At 57.2% G+C, this 15859-nt stretch overlaps 7 protein-coding genes across 7 annotated transcripts; 3 read left to right on the forward strand and 4 right to left on the reverse strand.

The window, feature by feature from the left end:
• Positions 1-449: 449 nt before the first annotated feature.
• MKK02DRAFT_22448 (putative GTP cyclohydrolase I) lies at positions 450-2017 on the forward strand (the record flags this gene model as incomplete). The annotated part of the gene is made up of 6 exons (XM_053086566.1): positions 450-935; positions 1008-1158; positions 1208-1512; positions 1574-1746; positions 1814-1916; positions 1973-2017. The coding sequence occupies 6 exons, from the start codon at positions 450-452 to the stop codon at positions 2015-2017; spliced, it is 1263 nt and encodes a 420-aa protein (XP_052947702.1).
• A 351-nt stretch (positions 2018-2368) lies between these two features.
• MKK02DRAFT_31466 (uncharacterized protein) lies at positions 2369-4719 on the reverse strand (the record flags this gene model as incomplete). The annotated part of the gene is made up of 3 exons (XM_053088299.1): positions 2369-3446; positions 3497-4500; positions 4552-4719. 3 exons carry the CDS (start codon positions 4717-4719, stop codon positions 2369-2371), a joined length of 2250 nt encoding a protein of 749 aa, XP_052947703.1.
• A 969-nt stretch (positions 4720-5688) lies between these two features.
• Positions 5689-8042, forward strand: MKK02DRAFT_31467 (PLC-like phosphodiesterase; the record flags this gene model as incomplete). Its single annotated transcript, XM_053088300.1, has 4 exons — positions 5689-5833; positions 5887-6236; positions 6283-6688; positions 6736-8042. 4 exons carry the CDS (start codon positions 5689-5691, stop codon positions 8040-8042), a joined length of 2208 nt encoding a protein of 735 aa, XP_052947704.1.
• Positions 8043-8752: 710 nt separating this feature from the next.
• Positions 8753-9040, reverse strand: MKK02DRAFT_42307 (uncharacterized protein; the record flags this gene model as incomplete). The annotated part of the gene is made up of 2 exons (XM_053091925.1): positions 8753-8812; positions 8882-9040. 2 exons carry the CDS (start codon positions 9038-9040, stop codon positions 8753-8755), a joined length of 219 nt encoding a protein of 72 aa, XP_052947705.1.
• Positions 9041-9440: 400 nt separating this feature from the next.
• Positions 9441-11404, reverse strand: MKK02DRAFT_31468 (uncharacterized protein; the record flags this gene model as incomplete). The annotated part of the gene is made up of 7 exons (XM_053088301.1): positions 9441-9722; positions 9751-10413; positions 10479-10730; positions 10791-10803; positions 10900-11001; positions 11209-11218; positions 11338-11404. The coding sequence occupies 7 exons, from the start codon at positions 11402-11404 to the stop codon at positions 9441-9443; spliced, it is 1389 nt and encodes a 462-aa protein (XP_052947706.1).
• A 2417-nt stretch (positions 11405-13821) lies between these two features.
• On the reverse strand, positions 13822-14704 carry MKK02DRAFT_42309 (uncharacterized protein; the record flags this gene model as incomplete). The annotated part of the gene is made up of 7 exons (XM_053091926.1): positions 13822-13843; positions 13890-13993; positions 14049-14136; positions 14194-14300; positions 14356-14478; positions 14531-14584; positions 14645-14704. The coding sequence occupies 7 exons, from the start codon at positions 14702-14704 to the stop codon at positions 13822-13824; spliced, it is 558 nt and encodes a 185-aa protein (XP_052947707.1).
• A 374-nt stretch (positions 14705-15078) lies between these two features.
• MKK02DRAFT_42310 (uncharacterized protein) lies at positions 15079-15799 on the forward strand (the record flags this gene model as incomplete). Its single annotated transcript, XM_053091927.1, has 4 exons — positions 15079-15120; positions 15174-15545; positions 15627-15716; positions 15770-15799. 4 exons carry the CDS (start codon positions 15079-15081, stop codon positions 15797-15799), a joined length of 534 nt encoding a protein of 177 aa, XP_052947708.1.
• Between the last annotated feature and the right edge of the window lie 60 nt (positions 15800-15859).

Below are 15859 nucleotides of genomic sequence, written 5' to 3' on the forward strand. Positions count from 1 at the left end.
GCCTGTCTGCCCTGCGTAAAAGAGGTGCGGCTAACCATTTTTGTGTCGGATAGGGGGGGTTACTTGAAGGATAGTCTTCAACACTCAAATTCTACCGTCAAGTGGCACGCAGCGAGTGCGGAGGAGAGGCAGAGCCAGCGGTGATAGCCGAGAAATCACCGGAGGACGCGGGTGTGGCACTCTGAGCCAGCCAGGGTGGCGTCGGATTTACCATGCTGGAGATTACGGGAGTAATTATCGCCGATATCTGCGCAGGCTACATGATGCGGTTCCGGGGGCAGTCAAGCGGGTCCTTTGCCGGCACAGCTCCAGCTTCGAGTCGGGGGCCCATCCAAGCACGCATTGACCCTTACCTTGTCCAGCTAAACTTACCATAGCTCTATCAGCACTCAGAGTGAATAGACAGGCTGGAGTCACCTCATACCAAATCGCAGCTGGCACCCTCCACTATGTCCTCCTCCGACAAGCCCAAGGCGGAGCCCTCTTCCCCTTCCCGAACTGCCCGGCCCATCCCCCGCGCCCGCGCGCCGCAGGCATCGCCCAACTTCGACAACCTCTCTGCCCTCTCCGAGTCCTCCACGGGCTCATGGGAGAAGGGCCGGTTACTCGGTTCTAGCGCCCCGAAGGGGTCGTCTCCGCTCACTGGTACGGACTCCACCTCTGGCGTGGGTAGCCAGAGCGTGAAAGCTCCATACGCCCAGCCCGGTGCATCAGCTCAGGTGGAAGCTCAAGAGACCCCCTCGTCCGGCTCCGCCTCGGGATCTATGGCGTTCACGGAGCCCATCCGCCCAAACCACATCAACCTCCCCATGGCGCCCATATACCCCCGGCAGCAGCGCGAGGGGTACGGCTTCCGGCCTACCTCTGGCCAGACCACACCCTCCGCCAGTGCGACTGCAAGCGCAAGCGCAAGCGGGAGCAGCTCTCAGCTGGCCGTACAGTTTGGCTTTGGCTCGGCGTCGACCAATGCGCGCGCGCGGTCGAGGGCGTTGAGGGAGGCAGGGGAGGATGAGGAGGACGGGAGGGACGATTATGACCATATGCCGGATGGGCAAAGTATGGACGCGTTGAGGGAAGGGATCAAGGGGGAGCTGGTCAAGGCGGGTATTGTCGGGTCGGGGCAGGGTATTGCCGATGAAGAGGGATTAGGATGGCCGGGTAAGCCCAGCCTAATCTTCCTGTATTTGGATCAAGCTGACATCCCTAGCAAAATCCACCAAGAAACGCCTCCACTCGTCCCAGTCTGAAGCCCAAGCGAACCTCGAAGTCCTCTCCACCGCCCTCCGGACCGTGCTCCAATGCATCGGCGAAGACCCGACACGCGAAGGTCTCCTGCGCACGCCCGAACGATACGCCAAGGCGCTGATGTGGATGACCAAGGGGTACGAGGAGCGCTTGACGGACGTGATTAACGATGCGGTGTTTGCGGAGGATCATGATGAGATGGTGATTGTGAGGGATATCGACGTGTTTAGTCTGTGCGAGCACCATCTCGTGCCGTTTACTGGCAAGGTGAGCTCGGGGCTTTGACTTCCCAGGGGAGGGAGTGGCTTGGAGCTGATCTGATACGTAGATCTCGATCGGCTATATCCCCAACAAGCTTGTACTGGGCTTGTCGAAGCTCGCGAGGATCGCAGAGACGTTCGCGAGGAGGTTGCAGGTCCAAGAGCGCTTGACGAAGCAGGTCGCGCTGGCCGTGGAGGAGGCGATCAGGCCGAGGGGCGTCGCGGTTGTTATGGAGGCTCAGTAAGTACTTTGATCTTTGATCTCTTTCTGGCATAACGCAGGCACAAGAGTTAAAGCTGATCAAAAGCCACATGTGCATGTCGATGCGAGGTGTCCAGAAACCCGGCGCGACGACCGTCACGAGCACGATGTTGGGGTGTTTCCGGACCCAGCAAAAGACGAGGGAAGAGGTGAGCTTGTGTATCCCTTTGCTTCGGACGATCGATGGACACAGCTGATGTAGCAGTTCCTTACTCTGATCCGGACTCCCAGCGCTGCCAAGCACTTTTGATCCGCCTGAAATCAGTCATCTCGTCCCAGGGGATCGATTTTAGTCTGTACAACCATATCTACCGGCTCAACGCCCTTGTTGTAAAACTTACTTTGATACTCTTACAACCATGCATTCCACTGCGCACAATTGCCCGGCTTGGGTTCTGCTCCTCGATTACATGCTCAGCATTTGAAGACCATACAATACAAGATATATCCCCACATCTACCCTACTCCAAAGTATCTTTATCTAACTACAATGATGACACCAAATGTCCCTCCGATCCCTATGCCTCTATATAGTTACCGTATGTCAATCCTGACCTCAACCCTCACCTCGGCCTCGGCCTCACCGCCTACCGCCTACCGCCTACCGCCTCGCCGCCTCCGCCTGCTCCCTCGCCATCATAATCACATTCTTCAACTTATCCACCACCCCCGGATCCACACCCACAAGCCCACCCTCCCCCGCAGAATCCACCAATTTCTGCATGACAGCCGCGAGTTGATCCCTCGTATCCACCTTTAACGCCTTCATCATGTCGCCCGTCACGTCTCCTGGTCCCGCTCCCGCGCCAGCTAAAGCCGCCATGGGATCCGACGACGACGCCGCCGACGATGAAGAAGGCGGAACAGGTACATCCTCAATAGGAAGAAAGAGATCCTCATCTTCCATTTCCGGATCGATAAAGTCCTCTTCGTCCCCTCCGGCGCGCATCGAATCCGCGGGCGTGTCCAGGTCGAGATCGAGGTCGACATCCATCCCTCCCTCCCCTTCTTCGGGCTCATCGCCCTGCCCCTCGTCAGGCGTAAACCCTTCTTCCTGCGCCTGGTCCGTAGGTGTTCCCTCCCCCTCCCCCAGCCCTTCTTTCGAACCCGATCGCCTCTTCTGCCGCTTCGCAACCGGCGTCGTCTCGTCCTCCCCATCCCCTTCTTCCTCCTCCTCCGCGTCCGCATCCGCAGGCTGCTCCCCGTCCGTATCGCTCCCGCGATGAGGCGACGTCTCGGGCTCAAAGTCCCCATCCGCCTCTTCATCCTCCATACTATCCATATTCATAAACATGTTGAAATCGAAGCCCGCGTCCAGGCCCATGCCCATGCCCATGCCCATGCCCATGCCCATGCCCATGCCCAGATTGGACCCGGCCGGATCCGCAGAAAGGTCCGTCGGGAAGTCGGGGAAAGCGGGGTAGTTGAAGTTGAAATTGAAGGGGAATGGGAAGGGGTGCGAGGCGTCCAGTGGAGCTGTGTCTGGCGGGGCAGTGCCCGAAGGATTGGTGCCGGGGTTCGGATTGGCGCTGGGATTAGAATTGGGATTGGAATTGGACGGCGATCCGAGAGAGGACAAATTGGGGTTCGTTGATGTCACTTGGAGCCCGATCGGCGTAGGCGCAGGTGTGGGTATATGCAGCCCCGCAGAATGTATAAGCGCCTTCAGATCCTCCAGCCTGTGCTATTAGCCAAACCCCTTCCCGAGTCTCGCCAGATGTTGACTCACTCCCGCTCTAATCGCTCACACCTCTCTGTCAAATCCTCCACCTCCTCCGCCTTGCGCTTCAACGCATCATTCGCCAGCTCCAGCGCGGTCGCCTTCTTGTTCCGGCTGGCCTTGGCACTCGCCTTGTTCCGCTCCTTTCGCCGCTCCATGAGCTCGTCTTTGCTCATCGCGAGTCTGGAGCCTTTGCCGCGCGCCGGAGCAGGGAAGGGAGGTGGTGCCGGGGGAACCATGGGCGAGGCGGGCGAGGTGTGGGATGAGACTGGACCCAGTCCGTCGGGATCCGGTTGAGCTCGCACGGGAGGCCTCCGTTGGCGTTTCTTGGACTTCTTGGGGGGTTGGGATTGTGATGGATCCGCTTGGCCGCTTTGCGAGTCGGCGGGTTCGAGATCGCCCTGCGGAGGGTATCCCTGGCTTTGGCTTTGGCTTTGACTTTGATTCTGTCCTGAGCCTTGGCCATCCCTCATTTGCCCGGCTTGGCCAGCTAGCAACATCTGCAGCGCCTGCGCCACCTCGTTTCCTCCCTGCCCCTGCCCTTGGCCTTGCCCTTGCCCATGTCCCATCCCATTCTGTCCCAACCCCTGCGGCTGCTGTTGCTGCGCCTGAGCCTGGGCCTGGGCATACCCCTCAAACACCCCCGCCGATTTCATCGCCGCCCGCACAGGCTCCATCCCCGGCTGATTCAGCATCGCCAGCATCCGCATCAGATCATTCTGCGCCATGGGCACTACGGGTGGCGGGCGCGATATCCGTCCCGACCGCGTCTGCTGGATGTGCGCTGGAGGCATGTCCATCATACCGAGATGATTCGAGTGCGAGTGCGGATGGGATTGACCTTGGCCCTGGCCTTGTTGGTTCGTGAGATTCTGGAGGAGGAGCTCGTAGAAGGGGGTAGTGAGCTGCGGGGCGGGCGTACTTTGCGCGGCGGACATGGCGCGCGAGAAGCCGGTATGCCCGAACATCTGGTCGAGGGTCATCGCCGTCTGATCGGCGGGCTGTGCGGGTTGCTGCAGGGTCAGCTGTGTGCTTTACGGGGTCACGGAAGAGACTGAGCTCACTTGTAGCATGTTCGACATGCTCGCGTTCATCCCGTGTCCTCCCTGCATACCCATATATTGCTGCTGCTGCTGCTGCTGCTGCTGTCCCGACGCCGCGATGGCCGACATGAGCAGGTCAAAGTGTCCCTGCCCGAGGGACTGCCGCGTCTGTTGCTGTTGCGCGTTCATCGCTGCTTGCGCTGGTTTAGGAAACGCCGTCAAGGCTAGGTGGAGAAGGTGGAAGGATAGACTATAGATCTTCGGCTGACTTGGGCGTTGCTCGTCAACAAAGTGTCGCGTCACGTCCAGCTTTCCCACGATGACACGCGACGCGCTTGTGTGCCACGTGCAGTGCATCCACTCCGCTTCCGAGCCGAAACTCTGCTTGAGGTTGGTGCATCGCCTTGTCCCTCTTACTCGATTCCCCCTCCCCCTTGACCTCCGCATCTATATCGCGCATCGTATATAACATGCGCGAACAAGAAGCAGCGAGGCCCATCAGGCCACCATAAACTTCCCATTCTTCCCCCATTCCTCTCACTCTACTCCTCGTTGACTTGTAAGTCTTCCATTCCTCCCTCCCCTCCGACCCCCTCTCTCGAACCCCACCCCTGGCAGTGATGATTGCATGTCGCCCCAGTCCTATATTGTAACATGAGGACCGACCAGGATACACCAAACATCCGCTACTGAGCCAAAAATTCTTCCTTTCTTTGACCCGCATTCTTCCCCTTCTTCCGCTTCCGCACTCCTTTCTCTTCGTTGCTGCTGGTACCGATGAACCCTTGCTGACTATCTGTCAGATTTCACGAACATCCAGGAATCCAGCTCAGCTCTGCTCCTTTGTCTGCACGTCCAGCCTGATCCAACGCGTAAGTGGTTGTCTCTTCTCAACGCTCTACTCCCCTCCTCTCCACCCACACTCAACGAGCATCGCCCAGTGATGAATTATTACATTCCATGCTAAGACTGACCTCCTCGCGGGGCTTGACGTCACATTTGTACACTAAGAACGGCCTTCTGAGGGCTTTGCTCGTTGTCGCTGTCTCCCTCCCACCATGTCCTTTGTTTCCGCAACCGGATATGGGCAATGGCTGACATGACAGGAGCCAAGACAAGCTCGATTCTCGACGCTACGTTAACCTCTGGGCCGCCGTCATGTCTTCTGAGAACACATCTCCGGTCCCGCCGCCCCTGGCGAAGGGCGTACCGATGCTCAAGATCTCGAGCAAGAAGATGAAGCAGGTCATCATGCGCTTATCAGATGGGTGTATTACTTGGGCGGGCACAGCCAGCTCTCGAGGTAAGCTATCTGAGCTACCCTGTGGTCTGTGGTACATCAAGCTGACATCTCAGTACCTATCAATCAGATCCGTGAACTCCGTCTCGGCCAACCGCCCAATGACGCCGCCCTCACTTCGTCCCGGTGGATCACCATCGTCTACGTCCGCGGCAAAGAGTGGAAGATCCTCCACATGATCTCACTCACCGACGACGTGCATGACCACTGGATCGAGACGCTTCGGACCCTGGTCGCAGAGACGAGCGACCGCGCTGTTGCCGAGATCAAGCCGTCGGATCCGGATCTAATCTGGATACGGCAGCTGTGGCCGGCGGGGAGTAGTACGATTGATATGGGGACGGCGGTGGGGCTGTGTAGGAGCATTGGGCTTGCCGTGCCCAAGGCTTTGCAGGAGGCGTACAAGGTGAGCTCAAGAATGCTGTATGAATGAGCTAGAGCTGACATGTCAGGGCCCGCTGAACGTATCCGACTTTCGACAACTCATCAAGGATGCCCAGACCCGGCCAGAACTAGACGCGCTGTACGCCCGCCTCTCCAGCTCCGGACCCTTTGTCAAAGCCAAGGTCGAGCGGTTCTTGTTGGAGACGCAAAAGATTAGCAACCCAGCGGCGGCGGTCACCATATTTACAACCTATGCAAAAGACGATCCCACTGCCTGGACTCTTGATTCGCTCTCGGACTTTTTGGCGAGTCAAGACAACGTCCCCACGCGCGAGATGGACATGACTCGTCCGCTATCCGAGTACTACATTTCGAGCTCGCACAATACGTACCTCGTCGGCGAGCAGTGGAGAGGGGAGAGCACGGTGGAGGGGTATATCAGGGTCCTGCTTGCGGGGTGTCGATGCGTTGAGTGTGAGCTATTGAAGCTACGACCCAGTGCGCAGGAGCTGACGCGGTAGTGGACTGCCACGATGGCGAAACCGAGCCAGAGGTCTACCACAAACTCACCCTCACCTCGCGCGTAACGGTCCGCGAGATCTGCAAGGCGATCGACAAGTACGCCTTTGTCGCCTCCCCTTACCCCATCATCCTTTCGGCCGAGATCCACTGCAATCTCTCACAACAAGCCCTCATGGCTCGGACGATGCGCGAGATCTTTGGCGACAAGCTCGTCACTTGCCCCCTTGACGACCGGACCCAACTCCCCAGCCCCGAAGATCTCCGCTATCGGGTGCTATTCAAAGCCAAACCCAAAGCTCCACCTCCTCCCCCACCCTCCCCTAGCGCTAGCGCCAACCTCGCCTCTCCCTCCCCATCCCGCGATACCTTCTTCGACAGCCGGGGCTCGGCCATCACGTCGAGCGATACCGAGTCGGACTCGCCCACTGCCAAACTCACCAAGCTGGTCCGCCGGATCAGCTTTGGCGGGAAGAGCGATACCTCGTCGTCTGGCTCTGGCTCGTCTGCTGCATCGGCGGATACCCCAAAGAAGGCATTCTCGGATGACCTCAAGGCCTTACTCGTCTATACCGCCGGGGTCAAGTACGCCGGCTTCTCCAAGCTCAACGTCTACCAACCCAACGAACAATTCTCGGTATCGGATCGAACGGCGGAACGGATCATCCGGGAAAACAAGCTCGACTGGGTCAAACACAACATGACCCACCTTACGCGTATATACCCCAAGGGCGCCCGGCTCAATTCGAGCAACTACGACCCCCGGCCGGCCTGGTCCGCGGGAAACCAGCTCGTCGCTCTGAACTGGCAGACTATCGACCAGGGGACTATCCTGAACCACGCCCTCTTTGCGGACTCCCCGGCGCCCGGATACGTCCTCAAGCCTTTAGCGCTCCGCACCAAGATCGCCGAAATGCCCGTCACGGTCCGTATCCGCATCGAGGTCATTTCGGCCCAACGACTCCCGTTGAGCGCGGCGGACCTGTACGTCGAGGGCCAGATCGACGAGCACGAGCAGGAGACCAAGGTCGTCAAGGGGACATCGATGGCGCCGGCGTGGAACGAGACGATGGAGTGGACGGTCAAGACCGTCCCGTCCCTCCTGGACCTCACTTTTGTGCGGTTGGATATTAGGGCAAAAGGGGAGGGGTCGGTCGCGCAGTGGGTGAGACCCATAGCGGCCATGCCGAGGGGGTATCGGTATTTGCCGCTGTATGATGGCATGTTTTCAAAGTTCGTGTTTGCGACGCTGTTTGTGAAGGTGGATGTGGAGGTGGTGGATACCACGGCGGGAGGGAGGAGGAAGTAGGGAGAACGAACGGTACGAGAGGGTCGTCGACGAGGGAAGCCGGAGATTGATATGAGCAGACTGTACTGTAGCTGTGTAGTTTACAAAGTTGCATATAGTTCAGCCCTTTTGTATAGTCTAGTCGTTCTGGGTTCCAGCTCAATCATGCATGGTCGATGGATCTTGCACCATTCCAATCCGAAGACTCGTGCAGCATATAGATTCCTTAACTGAATAAAAAGCTCGTGCGAAGCAATGTCTTGATCCATTTGAGCCTCACCAGTAATACTCTTATCAGCTGGTCAGTAACAAAGACCGCGAGATTAGATGACTCCGTTTGGCATTGATCAGCTGAACCAGTCACTCGTGCGGAGCGGTATCTAATGTTCGCCAGTTGTGGCCTTTTTAGCTGGTCAGCGAGAAAGAACGAGAGGATACACGAGTCCGTGAGGATTGCATAAGCTGAACCATGGCCTCGTGCGGAGCAATACCATAGATCCATCTAAGCATCTCTCCGACCCATTATAAGGTACAAAATGTCCCGCCTCTTCGCTGGTTCCTTTACTTCTTGGTGCCCCTGCTATTCTAGTGGCTTCTTATTGGATCAGCACGACCCAACAAGATGAGAGTAAGGCGGGAGAAGAGCGAGACTCACCCTGCTTTCGATACTTCTTCGCTGAGATCACGCCTGACCCTTGAGCCCCTAGGTCGCGCATATCCCTTCAGCGCCCTCAGAGCTCGTACCGCTTCCGCACCTCCTTGATCGCCTCCCCACCCCTCTGGCGCAACACCTGCCCAATCCACTCTCCCCGCTTATACCCCACTCTCGGGTCGATCAACCGCCAGATCTCTCTACCAACAAAGGGCCAGTCCACCTCGAGAACGTCAATCTTCTTGATCTCGTCCCAGGTCAGGTCGACGCCGTACGCTTTGCGGAATTCGACCTGGAGGGAGGGGAAGGAGAAGTAGAAGAGGATGGCCGAGAAGAGCATGACGAAGAGGGCTGGGCGGGAGGGCATGATGGGTATGCTAGTCGGGGGCAGGACAGGCGCTGGGTAATGACGGTGGGATGGAGGATGGCAAGGTGAGGACCTGGGTATGAGAGAGCGTAGTAGAAGCGAGAGAGCAAAGGTGATTGTTTGTTTGTGCAAGGAGCTCGGAGAAACGGAGCAGCGGAGTAGCGCTGCCGGCAGCTTCGGAGTGGCGGGTCGCGAAAGTGGCGCCACACCGCTCGGACCGCCGCCACACCGGGGAGGATACTGCATTCAAGGCGCTCTGCCAAGGTAAGACCAGTCGATGCATACGGGTATAGTATTATACGGTATAGAAAGCAGGCACTACGACTCCAATACAAAAGACTACAGAACATGCACTAGTTAAAAAAGGCGTTTCTCACCCCCCGGCCCGAAAATAGCCAGCTCAATTGAGCTCGTCACGCTTCCGCTTCCTGTCCGCGCCTCGGACGGAAGGGAGACTAGCACCAGTGACCTCAAAGTCCTCCTCACTCGAGGAGTCGTCGAGGTGCTTGATGGCCCTAAGGATGCGCTTGTAGGATCCATCGTCCGGCTCCGCCTTGATCCTGCGCCGGAGGGGAGCGCGAGCGGGAATCAACCCCTCATCATCCGAGCTATCCGCAACCATTTCACTTGCGACGACGCCTTTTCCCATGGCATTTTGAGCATGCCGTGGTTCCAGATCCCCCTTCCCCGTCCACCGCCACCATGTCCACCTTTCCCTTCCCCCCGCAGGGGAAGCACTTGATGGATGCAGAGGGCTTCGTTGACACCGGGACAGGTCGAGCCAGCTGAGCCCTACCCCTGTTCCGCCTAGGATGAGCGACAGGGGGCGCTGCCTCTGGCTCAGCGGCGATATCGATACCCGCAGAGGACGATCCGCCGGGCCGAGGAAGGACGTCCGAGGGCCAAGCGCCAGGCATGGTCTCCGCAAAGGGCGAAGAGGGCCGAGCAATGATGGTTCCGGCAGGAAGAGGGGCCTCTGGGCGCGATGCGGAGGATGCTGATGTGGGAACCCTTGCTGGCTCTGGCGCTACGGCCATCCGGAAGATGGCTCCATACGCGGGGCGCTCCCAGAGTGCGCTGAGCCGGAGGTAGTTGGCCGCGAGTCTTGGGTAGCGATTCAGCTCTGCGTTGAGCTTTTCGGCGTGGAGAGGGAACCGACTAAGGTGGACGTGGAGGCTGGACCGGGCGTAGGCCAGAGCCTGCAGCTCTCCGTTGAAGACTAGGTTGAATAGACCGGGATAGTCTACGACCTCGTACCCCCGTGGGGCGTCTGCATCGAGGAGGAGTGTGGGGTGGGTCGCGAAGATGTAGCGAACGCGATTGCCGATAGTGGGCTGGTGGATTGGGAGGAAGTGGACTGTTACACCGCGAGCCTGAGCTGTCAGCGCTCTTCAATCAGATCCAATCGTCCTCAAATGTCACATATCCCAGAACTTACCAGCAGAGACTTCTCTACCATAACTCCTACTCGCTTCATTGCCGCATCCCCCCTCCGGTCGATGTGGACGGTGAGCACCGAGTGCGTGTTGTATCCACGCGCTTCCTGGTCGGAAATGTGGGTAAAGATGCGCTCTGTGGGGACGATCCCTGGTCGTGGGCGAATTCGAGTGACGACGACGAGCGGCATGATTGATGATGGTGTGAAGAAGACGATGGGAGCGCGAGTGGGATGTTGAGGCGTGCGCTCAGACTAGACTATCAGCTCTATCATCACTGGCCGATCGCAAGCCAGAGCTGCCTGTGTACTCACTGTTCCCGAAAGACTGAGAGTAGCTTGGTAGCCGAGCTTTCACCTGATGATCAGGAAGCCTGTTGATCAGTATCGACTCGGGAACTCCAGGTCGCAAGTCCTTACTTACGATCCGAGAGCAAATGCCAGGCTGTCTGATGCGGGACACGGCTGTACTTTATGTGGTATTGGGCGGTACAGGAGTGCGGATGGGTATGACAGAGGACTCGAGCTTTCAGATGAGCGCGTAAGCTTGAGCTTGGAGATACGAGTGGACCAGAAGGTACGGGGGTGCGATAGTCTCACTTAGTGGCGAAAGTAAAGGAATTGCATAGAAAGAGAGCCGCTGGTCCGTCTATTTATCTCCTCCAGCCAGCAGTCAGGTGGCAGGTAACGTCTATCGACTCGATTCTAGGCCGGCAACGATATGAGCGCATACCCGGAACATTCTACGCGTCAGCAAGTAAACAACTCATTCCTGAGACCGGGGTTGGTATGCGGGGTATCCGCACCAACGCAGCTGATTGGTCGCCCTTGAGATGTCACGGGTGAAGATCCGGCAGCTGACCGCTGTCGAGTCGAGCTGGGATGACCGGACCTTGGTCCTGCGCCGGCAGAACCCGAGACATCTGCATGCTTGACGCGTCACATCTAGGCGCGATGTTAGAGCTCCAAAGTGCCTCAAAAGAAAGTACCGAAATCGCCGAAAGACGCAGAAGTGGACTGCAGCAGCAGCTTTGACAAACAAGTGAGATGACAAACCACGAGATTCGGTTCTGGGCTTAATAGTGCTCCTGACGCCTCTGGTGATCCGAGCCTTGGTTCACAGTTAAATGCCGTCAAACGGATAAGTTGGGGGGCGGCTACTGCACCCATAGTCGCTTGCTCGGCGACCTCCACACCTCCCAGTGCCAGACTCGAACGACAATACGACCGATCAAACGGTATACAGGATGACGGAACGGCAATACGGACAGAATCGAAAAAAAGGACAAACGTGCGGAATCATCGGATAATAGAGTAGAATCGGACAGAAAACGGAAGATAATCGGACTAATCTAAAGCGGAATACGATCTACAGGGTATCAACGGATAATAAGCTAGCGGATCTCGGGACGGGGGTACGCACAATGGTCAATAGACTGCGGAAGTGGGTTATCTCGTGAGCCGGCCGAGCCTGAAATGGCGGAGTCGGCGAAAAAACCTTTTGCCCGGACGCGCGGTCGTCCCCATACGATCGATATGAACCTCGATGTGCTCGATCACCTATGGGAAGAGGGTGGTCTAAACGAACCTGTAGATCAGACTGGTACGCCTGATCTGCATCAGATGCGCATACCTCCTAACTTTATCTGCTCCGGCGAGTGCTTCGACTCCTCATTCCTTAGGGCCTTCTCAATGACGGCACGCGCAATCGCGCTCGAGCGAACGTGTGCAATGTCCTCCGCGAGGGCCAGCACGACCGTTGAGAACTGGTGCCCACATCACCGACTCAAAGGTCGCTGGTTCACACGCCTACAAGTTGTTTATGCCAAAGCTGTGCATGACGCATGACCGATGACCAGTTGTAAGCAATTTGTGCGGGACCTGAATCAAATCGTCAACCTGAAACACGGGGTATGCGGTCACTTTTGGCTACGACGTCATGCGGCTCAAGCCGCTCGTGCAGTGGAAGTAACGTTGAGGAATATTGGCTGGGTGCCACAGTTCGAGCTCCGGCCGGACGAGCGGCGGGGTCCATCGGAGCTTGGCGTCGATCTGTCCTGAACCGCGATGTTATCGCTGCAGAAGCGCCTCAAAAGATATTTGCGCTATCGCCGATAGACGCGGATGGGAAGTGCAGGGCATGATACCAAACTCAGAGGGAGCAAGAGAACACGGGATCCGGCACTGGGCTTGATAGTGCTCCTGACGCCTCTGGCGATCCGAGCCTTGGTTCCAGGTAAACGCCGAAAAGCAGGAGAAGCGTCGGCAGCCTCTACACTCGGGGCTGCTTGAGCGGTGAACTCTACTCTCTGGGGGGCCGACTCGAAATGACGATAGATTTAGGCGTCTAATGTACAGGGAGCATCGGACGATACGAAGGCAAGTCTCGAAACGAGGGTGCGAACGAAGGTCGAGCCGAAAGGAGATGGATTATCCCGTGGATCCGGCGGAGCCTGCCTGCGGGCGCGGAGTCGGCGAAACATCTTTTTTGGTCGGATCACAGCCGGACATTCATCGTGACCATATGTGCGCTTGCACTATCTGCCCATGGCGCGGTCGGTAAGATCAGGTGGCACGGAACACAGAGCTCTGTAGAGCGCACTACTTCCAAGTTCCCTTTCGTTCCGCATTCCTTTGAACCTTACGTACTCACTGTGGCCCTGCATGCTGCCTCGTGCCCCCTCCTATCCCTTAGCTCATCCCCATCTCGTCATAGCAATCTGCGGTGGCCGAGCAGGTCGCTCTCGCGCTTAAGGAACAAGTGACCACGGCCGATCCGCGTGCAGAGATGAATACGGCGATGCGGCGCGTGGGCATGTGGGGGTCGCGACGTATTGGCTGCGAGATGAGGCGCGGATGTCAGACTTAGACTTGACTTGCTGCTACGCTCGGTTCACGCTAGGGTTGGGCGGCGTCGTGATCCGCCTCTGGGAGCCTACCTTGTATCATGACTTGATCGTCTGCGCATGCCGCCATGTATACTAGAACACTTGCCCGTTGACGAACGGATCAGCGGTGAGACGGCTTCGAGAATACGCTACCATGAGCAAGTCAAACGATAACGATCAGCATGAGTCCTGGCACAACCTCTCGAGTGATGTTGCTCAGCATGCCTTTCGAATCGACCTCCTCAGTGGTCAGTATCGTCAGCCCTGTAGCCATGACCCTGGGCGCCTGTATTCCGCCAGCCCTGAACGACTAGTCATTATTGTATATCTACTATGGGTCATCAGCCACTGAACCGCGAACCGTATGATCGGCGATTCTCCACCGAGATCGCTTGGTTTCTCCGAGCTGATAGCACTATCTCCTTTGGCTCCCATCAGACTACGCCCTTCCGGGCGCCTTAGTATCCCCGGCCCCTACCGCTGACAAGTCAGCTGCTAGTCTTTCGCTGTAGCGGATTCAACTTACCGCCCTCTCGCCCTATATGGCCTGAACCCTCCCCTTCCCCTCCCTCGCCCTCGTCCACGATTCGTCATGTTCATCCCAGGCACGTTCGTCCGCTTCTCCTTCACCTACAGGTCATCAGTTCCCAATCATCGCATCCTGAACTCGCAAGGCTAGACATACCGATAATAATCGTCCCCTAAACATACTGTCGTTCAACACTACCGCGTTCTGCACGATGGAGGGTTCTGCGAACTCTACATACGCGTACCTGTCCGGTAAGCTTCGGCAGTCCGTAACTGCTGGCACGGATTACTGGACAGCTTACCCTTTCGGATGCCCCGTAAACTTGTCGCATAGAATAGTGACCCGATTGATCGTCCCGCATGCTTGGAAATGCGCTTGTATCTCCTCTGGTGTCGCTCCGTAATCCACCTGCACTGTCAGCTATACGTCCCGCAGGGCAAGGCCAGGGCGAACCTTAGCTTACATTGCCGATATATACACTCCTGGCGTCAACAGCTGATGGCTCGTCCTCCATTTCTGTGTCTAGATCTCCATCTTCCCCTTTTGGGACTGATGTTGAAGCTGAGGCGTTCTTGTTGGATTCTAACTAGAGGAGTCAGCTTTGCGCTTCGACGACGAACCGTCTCCAAAAAGCTCACGGCGTTGCGCTCATCCTCCATTTGCTTCAGCCGTTCCTGCATCAGACGCAATTCCTTCTCGGTCAGCTACGCTCTTGTCAAGAACGGACAAACAGAAAGACATAGCGGACATACCTCGTCGACGTTGACATCGTCGTCCGCAATTGCAGGTGAAGATTCGCGGAGTTCAGCCATGTTGCCTGATTGACGAGACTGTATTTCGAGGTGTAGGTCCAGACTGTTTGGCGAAGCTGCTGTTCGGGAGAAGGGCGATAGACAGGATACAGATAGGAGATAGGTGTAGTATGGATGCAATAGAGAGAGAGGCCAGCAAGCCGCAAGCAGCCAGCCTCTGCAGTCAAAACATCACCAAGTGCCACATGGCGGGATTAGCCGAAAGATTCCGATTACTTCCGTGCGTCTCAGGGGTCGCTGGCTGGTGGTGGTGCAGCTATTGATGCTATAGCAAAGGCTATCTATCCTTATATACATATAGAGGATCGGTGAGTTGACCCTCACTATCGGACGGAAGGCGCCATTGAGTGACACAGCTGACTTCGCAGCCCAAAATGTCTGCTGCAACTCGAACAGCATCCGCCTCGGCCCAGGTCGTGCGTCTTTTCCTCAAACCCGCAACCTCCTATTGCCCATACTGACCACCCAGGACTGGTCCAAGATCTACACCGGTCTCGGCCTCGGCAAGCAAACCATCACCTCCCTGCAGGAATTCCGCGCGCGCCACACCACCGCCCTCAACCGCAACTCCGCCCTCAAAGCCACCACCCCCGAGATTGACCTGTCGCACTACAAGGGTCTGCTCAAGGACCAGTCGGCGGTGCAGAATGCCGAAAAGGTGCTCCGGGAGTTCAAGGCGGTCGATTACGACGTGACCAAGTTCAACTCGGCGGTGGATGCGTTCAAGGGCAAGGCGGTCGAGGCGGCCAAGGCGACGCTGAAGAAGATTGAGACGGAGGAGGGGAGCTTGAAGGATACGTTGGCCAACATCCAGGAGGCACGGCCGTTTGAGGATCTCACTGTGAGTATAGGTGGTCGAGAGGGGATGGGTGGAAATGCTTTACCGGGATGCGGTAGGCGAAGGGTTGGAGCTGATTTGCAGGTCACCGAGGTTGCCAAGGCCCGTCCCGAGATCAGCAAGGCGGTTGAGACTATGATCCAGAAGGGGAAGTGGACTGTTCCGGGCTACAGGGTGAGTCATGGCTGTGCAGCGAGGGAGTATAGTATAGAGCTGACGGATCGTAGGAGAAGTTCGGAGAGTTCTCGCTCATGTAGAGAGTATGCGCTCATGCATGGTTGGTTCTCGCTTGAACGAAAGTAGTTGCGGAGATGGCG

This window comes from Dioszegia hungarica (assembly GCF_025882075.1).
Source record: "Dioszegia hungarica strain PDD-24b-2 chromosome Unknown MKK02contig_6, whole genome shotgun sequence".
Taxonomy (NCBI): domain Eukaryota; kingdom Fungi; phylum Basidiomycota; class Tremellomycetes; order Tremellales; family Bulleribasidiaceae; genus Dioszegia; species Dioszegia hungarica.